The 15,437-nt window shown below is 53.3% G+C and overlaps 1 protein-coding gene across 5 annotated transcripts in view; it reads left to right on the top strand.

Moving 5' to 3' along the window:
- The window catches only part of SIL1 (SIL1 nucleotide exchange factor), a 99,540-nt gene that overhangs the window by 10,183 nt on the left and 73,920 nt on the right, over positions 1 to 15,437 (top strand). For all 5 annotated transcript variants that reach the window (XM_064671419.1, XM_064671421.1, XM_064671420.1 and 2 more), the window contains exon 2: positions 14,045 to 14,158. In XM_064671419.1, coding sequence (XP_064527489.1) covers positions 14,054 to 14,158 — 105 coding nt within the window. In that variant the 5' untranslated portion in view covers positions 14,045 to 14,053. The remainder of the gene's footprint in view (positions 1 to 14,044; positions 14,159 to 15,437) is intronic.

Raw genomic sequence — 15,437 nt, 5'->3', positions numbered from 1 at the left:
CTGTGCTCACTGCCTGTGGCTGGAGAGGAGTCCTGGTGCAGATAAAAGGATCGCTAAATAAAACTTGTCATTGGGCATCAGATGCTCTTTAATTAAACTGGATAAACCCCCACACAGCTGAGGTTTGTGCTGGTACTGCTTGTGCCAAGGGGAATGCCCTGTGCCTGATTTTGTTCTTCCCTTGTGCCTTGCTTTAGGCTGCCAGATTTCTCATTTTTTCACTTCTTTTTGTTGCTGTGTAGTGTCACTCGAGGCTCTGTTGCTGAGTTTTGGGACAGACAGTTGCTTTTTGGTGACTTAAAGCAATGTGTCCTGCTTCTGCTGTCCCTTCTTTGGATCTTCTGCCTTTTTTCCCCAGCCACTCTTGCTTTGCCATAAGCAAAAGCATCCAGGAACCTCGGGCCTCTTGCAGACTCATTTTCCTGGGGCAATTTTTCTGGCTGTGGCAGGGCTCAGGTGGCTGCTCCCAGATGGAGCACACTGGAACATCTGGAGCCAGTGGCTGAGCCATGGGCTGAGAGATGTGCCCTCAGTGCAGACCAGTGAGTGCTTGAGCCTGGTCTTTGCAGGAGCAGGTGAGTGGTTTGTGTTCCCTACAGTACTGCTGGCATGATTAACCCTTGCAGATGTGCCCAGAGTAGTTTTAGGGGCTTGTTCTCCTGCCCAGCAGGAACACAGAGAAGGACATTCCAGGCTCTGTGCTTTAATGGTTCTTGCAGGACTGTGCAGCGAGGAGGGTGACTGCGAGGGACCTCGACACGAGGTCTGGAACGGCACAAGTCCAGGGCATGGGAAACTGCAATAGTGCTCAGGAATGAACAAAAAAAAGGCTCTAGGACTATTTAAAAGGAAAAATTAGTAATCTGTAATTCAATTTTGAGGGAATTCACTTGTGAGAGAGCACGTGCTGGCTGGGAGGGGAGGGCCATTTGCTCAGATGGGTGATAATCCATCGCAGCACGTTCCCGCACTGAGGCTCTTTGACAGGCATTAACCTTCCTCAGGCCTCCCGAGGATGAGCGAGGAGCTGTGCCACTGGATGAGGAGTTTCTGGACTATGTGTGATAATTCAAACACCAGACTCTTGTTAGTCATGGCTGGTGCTGGTGGCTGCCCCACGTGGGAGTGCTGTGTGGGACTGTGCTGCCGTGCTTCACAGTGAGGAGTGTGCTGGGCCCCGAGAGCACTTGGGTCTGACACCGGCCGGCTCGCTTTCTTGGATTTCTCCTTTGGAGTTTGGCAGCCATCTGCTTCAGGGAGTACAGTGGCCTCATAAGAGTTTATTTGATCTGACACATGACAAATTGTTTCTGCTGGCGGCTACTGGAGGCACAGTGTGTTCGCTGGCAGCTGCGGCTCTGCAGGCACTGGGAAGTTGAGGAAGGCAGGCCTGCCCTCCTCCTCCCTCAGGAGACATCAGTGGAGGGAGCGTGTCTTTAACCCCCCTCCCATTCCAGCCTCCCCTTTGCTGTTGTTAAACTGTGCTGTTTGCATAGATTATTCATGTTTGTGTGCTGGGTGTTGCTGCAGGTGCTGGCTGTGGCTCCTGTTGTGCATTGGAGTGTGGAGCAGAGGAGAGCCTATGTTCTGGAACAGGACCCAGGTGCCATTAAAGACACTTTGTTAAGTTGCTTTTTTTGGGGCACCCTTTTAACTCTGCAATGAGGAGTGGAAGATTACACTTCTCAGCAGAATAAAAAGTACACGTTCCCCGTGAGATACTGTAAATCCATTTTATCTGTTCTATTACCTGCAGTTTCAAGAATATGTCCCCTAAGAATTTTAATCTTGTTTTCCAGAGTTGTCTCAGGGTGAGGAATCGCTCCTATTTGCAACTTTGGGAATGATTACCTGTTCATTAATTTCTTCTCTTTCCTGCTGTCCATCTGTTATTGCTTCCAAGAGAAAAAAGCTCTCTGTAAATCTCCCCCGGAGCAGGGCTGAGAGCTTCATTAGACGGAGAGTTATGTGCGCTGGGGAGGTGTTTGTGAGGGAGGATCCCGTGGCTGTGCTCATGGACAGCCCCACGGCGTGCCCTGGCTCCTCTGGCACTGTCCCAGTGCCCTTGGCCATGCAGAGCCCACCCGGTGCCCAGCCTGGCTCACGGCTCCCTGCCCTGAGATGAAGCGAGCACGGCAGGAGCACATGTCAGGGCACACCTGGAGCACTGTGCTGAGGCACAGGCTGAGGGTCAGGGCAGCTCAAGCACCCGAGCAGTGCTTTGCCTGACGTGCTTTGCCTGCAGTGCCAGGCTGCTGTTATGAAACAGGAACGGGATGGGACAATGTGGAGCAGTTCCTGCTGCCCTGCTTTTGTCCAGCAGCTAAAAGCCAGTTCAGAGGTTTTTGTGGAAGTGCTGTTTGCTTTGGTCTTTTTTTGCTTGCTCTTTAAGTACAGAGTTGAAAGAGCTGGAGACTGCAGGCCACTGTAATTATTATTTCTTCCTGAATAGCAGAATAAATGTGCCATTTATTGCATAAATGACAGGGTCCTTGCCTTGGGAAACATATGCAGCCTGTTCCCACTGCTGGCAGCCCTTCGACATGTGAGTAACTGCCCCTGCCCAGTTCTGGGTGCAGGGAGATTTCTCACTCCCTGGTTGGGGTCGGTGCCAGAACTTGTCTTTACGTGTGACGTGTGTGGTCACTGGAAGTCACTGGGGAGGCTGTCACTGAAACAGCCTGGATTCACAGGGCAGCTGCATTTAGATGGCAGCTGATGGAGAAGCTGTAGAATAGTTTGGGATAAAATCTGCATGCAGGAGGGGACAGCTGAAGTCTGTGGTTGTTGTGGCCACTCTGAACAGATGTGGCCTGGCAGTCCTGGTGTGGATGTACCATGTCCCCACCTGCCGTGGCACTGCTGGGATGCAGAAGCAGCTGCTCAGGGTGTTCTGCTGCCTCATGGCAGAGAGGAAGGTGCTGCAGGTGCATCTTTGATCAGAACTGAGAGTGTTGTGGCTGCCAGCTCTGCCAGCAGGCAGGGAGCATTCGTGTCCTTGGCTTTGCCAGTAGCCTTACAGCAAAGGCCAAAAAATGGAGAGTGAAGATCTCTGTGTCCTTTGGCTGCTGCGTTGGGTGTCACGGTGTCTGCAGAGGCAGCAGATGCAGCGATAGCCAGGACTGCCTAAGGAAGGACCCTTCGTGGACTGGTGCTGCTCAGCTACTGAAATGTCAGTCCATGAAATGGCTCTTTATAGGGTGTTCTCACCAAAAGGATGTTCCCTTTGAGTGTCTGATCTCCTGCTGTTGATCCGAGCTCCAGATGAGAAACAGTGCAGAGATGAGAAGGTGTGGAGGTTGCAAACACATTCATTGTCCCTTGGAAGGGAAAATCGTGGAGGAAACCCACTCAGTTCTGGTCATGTCTCTGTTGTCGTCCTTCCCCAGTGCAGGTTTTGGGCTGCTGTGGCTGAGGGACAATGGGATGGAGCCAAGGTGCTGCTGCTGAGTGAACCCCATGTCTCTGGGGAGCAGGGAGCATGGTCCTGGAGCTCAGGAGGGACCTGTGGCCTGCGAGCTTTACTATTACTACTTTACTACTGCTTTAGTTCTCTCTTCATGACCCTTCACTGTGCACACCTGCATGGCCCAGCCTTACAGTTCAGATATCTGTAGCTGAGCACTTGCTGGAGCCTTCCCTGTGCAGAGGAGCCGTGCGGACCCCACAGCCCTCGAGTGCAGTGGCTTGTGTGACTCTGGCACATGCAGGGTCTGTGCTGGCAAAGGCATTCACAGAAGTACTGTTTCACAACTCCACTGGGATCCAGGGGACATTCAGAGGCAGGTTCTTCGCTTTGTCACCGTGTTACAGCGATTTAAGGCTGAGGAGCTCTTTGAAGCACCAATGCAGCTTGTTCTGCTGTGACAAGGTGGATGTGAACGCCGGCGTAACTTCCATTCCCCAAGGAAAATGCCCTTTTGCACAGATCACAAGCCATGGCTTTGCTGCTGTTTGAAGAGACCAGAGGAATCTCAGAGCCAGGCACTTTGTGCCACATCAAAGCCTTCCTGTCTGAAGCCGAGGTGCTGAGGAGCTCCAGCTCCGTGTCCTTCATGTCTGGGCAGCAAAAGGAAAGAAGATCCCTGAACCAGGAATCACTTGGGGGATCAAAGCTCAGCTTAGCAGAGGCTGACGAGGCAAAAAGCAGGATGGCAACAGGAAGGACACAAATCTTGTGGATGATCTGGGCCATCTGATAACAGCAGTCAGGCCTCCAGAGGGACCTGTGAGGCCTTCTCTGCTGGAGGAGTGGGGCTGGCACCTACCCCTGAGGAGGCAAATGTGCAGTGTCCTTCACTTGGCTGGAGCAATTCCGTGGTGCCTGAGGGATTGTTTAATAAGGATGGTGCACCGTAACATTTCAAAGTGTTTTTTCCATGCAGTGCTACAAGTAACATATAAATAGCTCTAAAAGGCAACAAATCATTCCCCAAAGTAGAGGTGGCAGATGACGAACAACAGGAGAGGGAAGGAATTGTGTTCGCTTTCAGCTTTCTATGTCTGTGCATTTACTTCTGCATTTGCAGCCCTTGGAGCTCTTTTTATTTTAAATTTCCTTAGGAAAATCCCTGCTGAAGGCATGCTGCCTGCTGTGACTGGCTGTTCTGCTTTGGCTTCAGCCTGGGGAGGCTCTGATAACTGGGGAACAGGACTCGCTTTTCAGTCTTGGTGGGAAAAGCCTGGGTACAGGAATGGAAACCACCATGTGTGTCAGTTCTAGATGATGGCAGTGGCAGTCTCTCAGCTCTCCCTTCGTGCTCATTCCTGTCCCAGGGCTAATTTAATTGCTTAACAAAGGCATCCTCTGAGACCACTGTGAAGGCACTAATGCAGTGAAAAAAATAAACAAACTTGGATTATGCCTTTCATCCAAGCACAGAAAGACAGTGATGGAGACCTCAGTGGAAGGAGCCCCACAATTCCCTCAGTTGTAACCACAGTGTCCATGTTACAAATGGAGCAACTGAGCTCCAGCGTGGGACTTGTCTGGATTGATGCAGGGATCTGGGACAAAGCCAGGAGGGAACCTGCTTAGTTATGTTCATCCCCAGGGAGCTCCTTATTCCCGTTAAGGGGAGGGTTTGACTTTGGCTTCTTAGGGCTTTATTCTGAGTTTTGGTGCCAGTCTGGCAGGTCCTGGGTTGGTTTAGCCCACGAGATGGTTCCCAGTGGTCTTCACCTTTTCAACTGGGACCTTGCCACAAAACTGGAAGCACTGGGGAGCCCAGCTCACTTGCAAGGGAGGTGCTGAGCTGGACATCCAGCCAGGCATCCCATTAAATGAATCCTGCAGGTTGAATCCATGCCATGTTAACCCTGGCCACACAGCTAGGCCATGTTTCCCATGGGTGAGCCCCATGTTTGCTGCCCACATGCCATGTGCTCCCTGCTGTCCCTCCTCTCCCTGTCCCCCAGGTCCTCACGGGCAGTAAGAGCTGTCACCATGCCCGGTGCACTGTGCAGAGGTGAGAAAATGCATTTGTCATAAACTTCACAGCTCACTGTTCCCGCTGGATCAATAGGGCGGCTGGAGAAGTCCTTCACTGCCTGCTGTGGGGACACCCCTGTGCCAGGGCCTCCACAGGGCTGTGGCACGGGGTGTCCTTGGCTTGGCCATGCCCATGGGAAACCTTTCAGGAGGTTCCTGGTGGATGTACAGCCACAGAGGATGGATGGTTGTCCTGGGGCTGCAGAGCAGTGCTGGTGCTGCTGTAGGACTTGTGTGCCTGATCCATCACCATGGGATTTCTATAACATGGAATTTTGCAGGTTTTTTTAACCTCTTAATTGAGTCCCTTTATAGGGAAGGTGACATCTGACAGGAGAAGGAGGTTGGTATTTCATGTGAGAGCCATAAGTGAACAGCAGGAACTTGGAAAATACAAAACCTGTTTCCAGAGAGGCTGGGAATATGCCAGCTAAATCTTTGGCTCTGTCCCACCAGCAGTGGGACATCAGGGTGCCCTGGGGCCTGGCTGGTGCAGTGTGTGCTTTCTTTTCTCTTAGATTTCCAAGCTCAGGAAAGCAGAGGGGGTAAAAAAACCACACTGAACACTGGCAGACTCCTGGGTTAGTGTGAGCCAAGGTGTCACCTTGCAAATAGGGACTGATTGAAGTGATAGATCTGAGTGGGGGGGGAAACATCACTCAATTATATGTGCTGTGCATGGGAAATTGCAGCAAGGAGGGGGAGAAGGGAATGGGTAGGGGCAGGAGGAGAGGTGTTTCCAGCTGGGGTTTGGGGAGGTGAGGAGGAAGGGGAAAGCTCTTTCCCGTGGTTGAGGTTAGGCAGTGTGGCAGCTTTCAGCAGGATGTCTGTCCTGAAGATCTCTGCACATCTCTTGTCTCCAGGCAAATCTTAAATTGGTGCAAATCAGCCCCTGTGCTCTGGTGTGGGTTTGAACGTCCTTGCTGGCCCCAGAGCTCTGCGGAGTGAGGGAGTGCAGGCAGTCGCAGAGCCCTGCGAGAGCAGCTGCCAGGAATTCAGAGAGATGCGTTTCTTATAAATAATAAATGACAAACTCAGTCCTCTGATCTCTGAGGCACGCTCTGCTTTTGTGCACTCCGTGCTGGACTCAGCGGTCGCTCCCTGGCGCGGAGGGTCTGAGGGCTGCTGGTGGCACACCCGCTGCAGCCCCGGGAATTTTGGGATCGTGCTGAGCCCGGGCGGAGCGTGGCCCCTTCTGCCGGCGCTGCTGAGGAGCGGTGGGGAGGGTGAGGGCAGCCTTGCTCAGACTTCAAACCGCCGCAGTGCAAAGCTGCGCTCCTGCCCTCTGGAGAGCAGCGTTTTGTGGGAACGCTGCTTCCTGAACGAATTCATTAAGTCAATTGAACAGACTAAACGATGTTTAGTGTTAAACTGCGCGGGGTTGGATAAACACCAGGGGCGGGGTTGTGGCCGGGTAGAAGGGGCAATTCCAGCTTTATCCATAAGTGACCCACAACAACCCCCTGCTCTGCTCCCGTGTCAATGTGCCAATGCCGAGAGCTGCCCTCACTGTGCCCGGGTGCCGCTGTGCCACCTCCTGCCCTGGAGATATCCATGTCCTGCTCCCACTTCCATCGGCACCTGGCAGCGCTGTAGGAAGAGTAGCTGAGCTGCTGCTGGAGGGGCTGGTGTGAGCTGATGGCTGTTAGGGAGCCTGGAGGGGTTATTAATATTTATTGTTATTATTTGCTGGTGGCAGTTATAAAGGCTGTGTGATTGCACGGGACGTGCCAAGCTCTGTAAACACGTGTTCGTGCCATGGTTATCCTGCTCCTCCCGCCCCACTGCCCATGTCACAATTCCTCCCCTTGGAATTCCACCACGGTTCCAAGTGGTGCTTCTGCCACAGGACCTGCTGCTGGGGTTGGGCTGGGCCCAGCCTGCAGAGCTCGAGCCATGATTTATTCCTGTAAACCTGAAAGCGTGGCCTCCGTGCTGTGTGGGTTCTCCGTAGGCAGCCAAATATGAGAAGGTGTTCCCGCAACTTTTCCCTTGTGTAGGAGTGTTTTTAACACGCCAGAGCAGAGTCCCAGTAGGAGTAAATGATGAGGAGCAAGCAAGAAGAATAAATGTGGTTTTTTAAGCTATTTCATAAGCGACATCAATGGGATGGTCTGTATGGCAGCCGTGCCCTCCCTGCTGAGATCATGGAGGTGGGAGGGTGTTTGCAAACAGCCTGTCCTGCCTTCCACCCAGGGCTTCGTGCCCAGGTGGGACCCTCGGGCAGGGGTTGGGGGCTGTCAGTGCAGTGGGCTCCTGTGTGGGTTAGTGTATCTATGGATCTGTTCTGGGGATACTCACTGGAGGCAGGAGTGTGCTTTCCCAGTGGCAGGATGCCTGGAGGAGCAGAGCTGCTGAGACCGCCCTGGGCATCAGACCTTGAGTGAGGCTGTGTGGAGTCTGTGCCAGCCCAGTGAGGGGGATCTGTTTGGTTGGAAGGAACCTTAAAGCTCATCTCATCCCACCCTTGCCATGGACAGGGACACCTCCCGCTATCCCAGGTTGCTCCAAGCCCCGTCCAACCTGCCCTTGGACACTTCCAGGGGTCCAGGGGCAGCCACAGCTTCTCTGGGCAACCTGTGCCAGGGCCTCCCCACCCTCACAGGGAACAATTTCTTCCCAATATCCCATCTAACCCTGCCCTCTGCCGGTGGGAAGCCATTGCCCTTTGTCCTGTCCCTCCAGGCCCTTGTCCAAAGTCCCTCTCAGCTCTCCTGGAGCCCCTTTAGGCCCTGGAAGGGGCTCTGAGGTCTCCCTGGAGCCTTCTCTTCTCCAGGGGAACCCCCCCAGCTCTCCCAGCCTGGCTCCAGAGCAGAGGGGCTCCAGCCCTCGGAACATCTCTCTGGACTTGCTCCAGCAGCTCCATGTTCTCATGCTGAGAGCCCCAGAGCTGGATGCAGCACTGCAGGTGGGGTCTCACCAGAGTAGAGTGGAGGGCAGAAGAGTGGAGTAGAGGAGAAGGACTCTGTTCCTGCCTGGTTTGTCCTGGGAGAGTTGAGGACAAACGAACTGGGGCTCTGGAGCATCACGTGGGTCCCTGAAGGAAGCTCTTGATTCTGTTTGGGTTTGCTGTTCTGGGCTCTTCTCCTGCTTTGCATAAGGTGATAGGTTCACAATTATGATTTTATTCTGTTTTTATTATTAATTTTTATTCAGATCCAGTTCTTCGATCAGTCAAGTGTATTCAGGTCTCCTCGAGGATCTTTGTAGTTTTAATACTGGCTTTAATGAAGGGGAAAATTCACTCCTGCCTCCTTTTGGAAATGTTGCTGACCAGGACCTGTCCATGGCAGGAGGGAACTCTGATAGGTGCCCAGAGCAGGGGGTCCCTGGAGCCCCTCAAGTGCCTGTCAATCAGCCAGCACGAAACCTGGGCACTGCCCCTGGGGCAGGTGCAGCCAGTTACTAGGCCTCATCTTAGGGAAGAAAAAGCATGAAAAGAGGATGAAGATGGGTTTTAAGAGGGGGAAAAGTGGTATCAAAGACTCACAAATCCTGTTCTTGGTGAAGGCAGGTGCAGGGGTTGGTAGCTTGTTGTGGTTCTTGCCTCATCTTTCTCCTTGGCTTGGATCTTCCATGAAACTGTGCTGCAGGTGACTGTCTCCAGGTAAGTGTGTTTGGAAGGACAGGACCTCTGCTCTCTCTTATGAGATCAGTTGGGTCTTTAGTATGGGCAAGTTGCATTTTCATGGCAGTTTGTGGAGGAAATCCAATTTGTGCTAGAATCCATGGTGCAATGTCCAGGTGCTGTCAGGGCAGGGAGAGCTGAGGTGGGTCGTCAGGAGTGAGGCCTGCCAAGCAGACACATGGTCTTCAGAGCCTGTGCTCCCCAGTCCATGGGTATTTCCAGGCTGGCTTCTCTTAGCTTGGGATGTGCTTTCCAGGAGCCTTTGTGTCTGTGCCCCGGGAAGGAGAGAATGATGGTGGATGCAGGTTGGTCTTCTCTTTGAAAGCAGAGGGTTGTGCAGAGCCAACTAATGAGTGGGGAAGGCGCAGTGTCCTGTGGCCTCCCAGTAATCCTCTGTTTGTCCACCAGCTCTTTTCTCTCTTATGCACAGGCTGAATTTCAGCTTCAACCCTCCTCTTTCTCCTGCCGGTGTAGCTGTGCAGTCATTGAGCAGGAGGGACTGCTGGCCACAGGATGGCCCCAGGGCATCTGACTGACACTGCTCTGCAGCACATCAGCAAAAACAGCTGCTCATCACAGAGCTGGGGACCCTCTTGCTCAGGGGAATAAAATTTCAGGTCAGGTCAGCTGAATTTCCTTCTCTTTCTCTGTGGCATCTCACATCCCTTAGCCTGTCACATACTGGATGCCAGTCATTACAATGGCCTTGTGTGAGAAGGGGATCTCAGCTCTCATCTGCTGGTGGCATCTGTGTCCTCCGTGCCCCTCTCCAGTCACACAGCCACCTGCAGGGCTGGCTGTAGGACAGTTCCAGAGCTGCTGTTGCCCAGCACAGTTTGCCTTCAGCCGAAGAGGGTGTGAGTGCTGGCAGTCTTTGTGTTACAGTTCAGCTGAAGGGTAACTTGAGCTGTGTTCCTCGAGATCTTCCATCACTGAATAGCTCTCCAGTGCTGCCTTCACTCAGTCAGGGAGCTCTGTCAATTATTTCTGCCTGTAGACACACAATGTGCTGTTGGTACTTCTGTTACCACTGGCCACCTCCGTGGAGGGTGGCTGGATAGATACCTTCCCTGAACCAGGAAATTTGCAGGCAATTTTGCAAGACACGTAATTCTCCTCCTGTTCCCTAGCTGAACCCTCAATGAGAACAAAGAGGTGACTTATTGTTATAGCTTATTGTTATTTTGGTATCAGCCATAGTGTGACAGCAGGACCAGGGCAGTGACTGTCCCTGGGCTGGCCCTGCTGAGGCCCCTCCAGGGCTGTGTCCAGTTCTGGGCCCTCATGGAAGAGAGACATTGAGGGGCTGGAGCGTGTGCAGGGAAGGGAAGGGAACTGGGAAGGGGCTGGAGCAGCAGGAGCAGCTGAGGGAGCTGGGGGGGCTCAGCCTGGAGCAAAGGAGGCTCAGGGGGGACCTTCTGGCTCTGCAACCCCCTGACAGGAGGGGGGAGCCGGGGGGGGTTGGGCTCTGCTCCCAGGGAACAAGGGACAGGAGGAGAGGGAACGGCCTCAGGCTGTGCCAGGGGAGGGTCAGGTTGGACATGAGGAGAAATTTCTCCCTGGAAAGGGTGTTCAGGCACTGGCAGGGGCTGCCCAGGGAGGTGTTGGAGTCCCCATCCTGGAGGTGTCCAAGGAAGGCCTGGCCGTGGCACTGAGTGCTCTGGGCTGGGGGACAAGGTGGCCCAGGACAGGCAGTGCAGGCTCTGAGCGGGGCCGTGGATGAGCACTGCATTCCCAGCAGCAGAGGCATTAATGAAACAGCTCCTCGTGCTGACGTGCCTTGAACTGTCACCTGTGACTACAGGAGCTGTAATCCTGGGGCTGTGCAGGCTCAGCTCGTGGGATCAGTGAGGATGTCCCTGCAATGGGAACAGAATGCTGTGCTGTGCTTTCTGTGGCTGCTGGGGCAGACGGGGCTTTCTGGAGCCATGGAGCAGAACCTCCCAGCTCTGACAGGAGGAACCCTGCCGGGAACAGAGGCTGCTTTGAGTCTCACCCTTTGCTCTCTCCCTAATACATGATCTTCTTTGACAAGATCCGAGGGAATGGCTGGAGCTGTGTCAGGGCAGGCTCAGGTTGGATCTCAGCCAAAGGTTCTTCCCCCAGAGGCTGGTTGGGCACTGACCAGGCTCCCCAGGGCAGTGGGCACAGCCCCAAGGCTGCCAGAGCTCCAGGAGGGTTTGGCTGATCCTCTGGGGCACAGGGGGTGACTCTTGGGGATGGGCCTGTGCAGGGTCAGGGGTTGGACTGGATGATCCTTGTGGGTCCCTTCCAACTCAGCATATTCTGGGATTCTGTGAAAAGATGATTATTAGGAAAAAATCCCACTCTGCACAAGAGGAGTTTGTGGCCTTCCTGTTGCAGTTCTGGTGCTTCCCAGTTGCACCTGTAGGTGGGTACAGCTGGATCCTCAAATGATGTCCTTAAATCAGAGCAAATGCTCCCTGTGCAGGTGGGGTCGCCATGACCACCCTTTCTTCTTTGCAAGCTGCAGGGGTTGTTCCCAAAAATGCATTGTATCCACAGATCATTCCATGTGGGAATCCTCCCATGCCCTCTGTGTGCATCTGTCTTGTAATGAGATGTCAGCCTGCCCAGGCTTCTCTCCAGGAGCTTCAGAGCCCCGTGTTGCACATGCTGGCTCCTCCTGTGGACCTGGGACTGAGGCAAAGTGCTAATTGTTGTGCAGATGTCATTTGCCAGGCAGGCAGGAGGCTGGAGGTTTGGAAGAGGCTGTGCTGTCATTTGCCACCAGCCTCCTCGGTACACGTGAGCTCTATTTTTATGGGAGTGTGCGTTTGCTTTCAGCCACTGCTTTGTTGGATTTCTTTTTTCTTTTTATTTCCAGGCTTGCAGGTAAAGTTTGAGGCATACATCTATTTTTCATTATCCCAGTTTTGCTGCTTGTTTTGTAACTAAAAAAAAAAAAAGGAAACAAAACCAAACCAACCCCAAAACCTTTTTCCTGTGCAAAAAGCAGCAGTTTGTTCTGACACGAGGGGAAATTATTTTGTGGTCACCCTGAGACTGAGGTCATGACTGTGGCATTGGCCAAAAGGGCATGAAGATCAAGGTCTTCTGGGAGCAGATGGAGTTTGCAGCCATGAATCCTGCTCCGGGTGTTCCAGCTCAGGAGCCTCAGGGTGTTGGTTACAGCCTGATCGTGCTTGGCAGCGTCCAGGACAGAGATGGAGGCTTTGGCCACAGGTTGTCTCTGCCTGTCTGCTGAAAATGGAGAGCTTTTCTTCTACTCTAGCTGTAGTTTAAGAAGGGCTTATGGGTTCCTGAGGTGGTTCTTTGACCCTTTAGAAAGGAGGAGACACTGAAGGAGGAAATGCAAAGTGATGCTTTCCTGCAGGGTGTGAGTTAAGCGGGGGAACTCATTGCTCAGGGATACTGTGAGTGTCAGAAGTCCAGATCTTCTCCAAAAACAATTAATTGGGAAAATCTAGTTGATGTGGATTTGAGCTCAGAGATAGAGGCTGCTGTTCAGGAAGACCCTGAGTCAGGAGTTTTTGGAATATGCAAAGTACATCAGATGTATTATCTGTGCTCCCTGCTCTGTTTCTCATGTCCACCATTGACCACTGTGATGTGGTGGTTTGCCTTTTCTTCTCTTTTTTGGCAAAAACCAATTAGGAGGAGAAGAAATAACATAATGGAGTGCGGAGACGAGAGCAGTGAAGGGATGGAAGGAGAGGAGCTTCTCCCTCGATGTTCCTGAAGGGCTCTGGGGGCAGAGGCTCTTTGGTGGCTGGAGCTGGTGTTGGGTGCTCCTGTGAGCACATTTTCTGCCTTGTGGAACAGGACATGGTTGCTTTGAGGAGGGAAAAGTGTGCGATGTGATGTGCCATCCTGATGGACAGCAGAGAGCAAGAAGGATATTTCGGACTGCATGCATGGGAGGAAATTCTTTAAAACCTGGATAGGAGTAGGAGCAGACTTGATGGAGGGATGAGTAATGAAGGAGTGTTTGAACGGAACTAATCAGTCCCATCTTCTTTCAAAAGACCTCATTTAGTTTAATTTAGCAGCGTGTAAATTTAGAGCCAATCAAAGGAAATACTTGTGCAGGCTGTGTGCTGGCAGGCTGCTCGTTCCCTACCCCAGCAGTGAGCTGGAGGCTGGAAGTGGGTTCAGAGCCTCGTGTTGCGAGGCAGTGGGGACACACGTGTGTGGTTACACACGCAGGGCTGGAGACACGAGCTCTGAACCAGGGCACTGGCACCCACGAGAGCAGGACCCTTCATTTTTCCCCCTCCCTAGTTCAGCAGGAGGTCTGTGGTGGGTCAGGGTGGTTCTGTGCCACGGGGCTGCTCCGTGGTGCCCTGTAAGTGTGGTCAGAGCCAGCTCCTGAGCTCGTGGTTTGGGTGAGCTGGTGCTCTGAGCAGCGGGGAAAGCCTTGTGCTGCAGGAGCCTCCAAGTAAACCCTGTTGACCTCCGCAAAATGTTGTTTTCCTTAAGAAAAACCTACATATGGATTAGATAAACCCCTGATCCTTGGACAGCTGGTCGTTTTGTTTAATTTGAATTAATGCAGTGACTTCTGTGATTAAAAAGAGGCACAGGCAGAAAAAGCCCTGTCAGGATTGCACTGATTTTTATTTTCCCCTGTAGTTGTCGTACATGGCACTAACACAGTGATTTCAAACAAGTCTTGCAGGTCTCTTCATATTTTCCAGGAGAGATATAAGCCCCTGTGGGGTCAATATGAGCTACTTTGGCATTACCTGTCACTAACCCCATTAGCAGTGAGACCAGCTGCCCCCAACAGGACCCGTGTGCTCACACCTCGAGGTGTTCTGCTTCCAGCAGTGTCACACCCCTGATCCCATGCCGTGTTGCAAAGTGTTGTGTAAAGAGTCCTGAAGCCTGTGAAAACAAGGAATAAAGTACTGTTGGGTTTGTTTTCCTTTGCATTTCAGGCTGGTGCAATGTCTCACTGGGCTGGTCTCCTCTCCACTGCTGCCAGAGTCAACCTGCTGGTGCTGCTGGTGTCTGTGCTGTTCTCCTGGTCAAGCCTGAGCGACAGAGTTCCTGTGAGTGTTGGCTGCTCTGGCTGGGAGCCGTGCCACTAGGGTCTGTGGTGGGGTGACAGCATTCCCTGAGCCTTCTCTAGAGCCCAGGAGGGTGTTGCAATGATTGGTGAATCACCTCTAAGAGACAGGAAGGGGTGGCTTCAATTAGGTTCCTGGCTGTGCATCTGTTGAGTCACCACAGGTGTCAGGCTTAGGAGAGCATCCTCTCAGGTCCTCAGGTGCCACATGCATGGATTTTGGTACTTGATCTGGAAGCTGCAGTTGAGGTGAGTGGGGTCTGTCTGCCCCTTTGCACGTGTACTGAGTGTGAAGCTCCCCAGGTTGGATCCTGCTGCTGAGCCCTGGGTGCCAGGCCCCAGGAGAGCTCCCTCAAGGAAGCTCAGGCAGTAGAGTGTGGTGGTTTTTTCATCTAATTAATGCTGTGGTTTAAACTAGGGGGTACCCCCAGAGCACTGACATAGGGGACTACCAGATCCCATGTCCCTGGACACTCCTGCTCTTGCACTGCAGCTTTCTGGGCTGTTGGTTTTGGATGCAGCTCTCTGAGGGCTGGGCTGTTACCCAGAGCAAATCAAGGGACAGATCACAGTGTAGGCACTGTAGGTCAGTGCCTCAGGCCCACCTGGAGTCACATAATGACTTTTGTACCAGTCATGGTGTGGCAGCAGGACCAGGGCAGTGACTGTCCCTGTGCTGGCCCTGCTGAGGCCCCTCCAGGGCTGTGTCCAGTTCTGGGCCCTCGTGGAAGAGAGACATTGAGGGGCTGGAGCGTGTGCAGGGAAGGGAACGGAGCTGGGAAGGGGCTGGAGCAGCAGGAGCAGCTGAGGGAGCTGGGGGGGCTCAGCCTGGAGAAAAGGAGGCTCAGGGGGGACCTTCTGGCTCTGCAACCCCCTGACAGGAGGGGGGAGCTGGGGGGGGGTCGGGCTCTGCTCCCAGGGAACAAGGGACAGGAGGAGAGGGAACGGCCTCAGGCTGTGCCAGGGGAGGGTCAGGCTGGACATGAGGAGGAATTTCTCCCTGGAAAGGGTGTTCAGGCACTGGCAGGGGCTGCCCAGGGAGGTTTGGAGTCCCCAGGTGGCCAAGAAGGCCAATGGATCCTGGCCTGGCTCGGGAACAGTGTGGCCAACAGGAGCAGGGAAGTGATTCTTGCCCTGTACTCAGTGCTGGTGAGGCCACCCCTGGAGTGCTGTGTCCAGCTCTGGGCCCTCAGCTCAGGAAGGCCCTGGACGGGCTGGAGCAGGGCCAGAGAAGAGCAACAAGGCTGGGGAAGGGTCTGGAG

Source organism: Pseudopipra pipra, chromosome 15 (genome assembly GCF_036250125.1).
Source record: "Pseudopipra pipra isolate bDixPip1 chromosome 15, bDixPip1.hap1, whole genome shotgun sequence".
Classification (NCBI taxonomy): Eukaryota; Metazoa; Chordata; class Aves; order Passeriformes; family Pipridae; genus Pseudopipra; species Pseudopipra pipra.
Note: the sequence above shows the minus strand (reverse complement) of the source record. Positions and strands in the feature narration are given on the sequence as shown.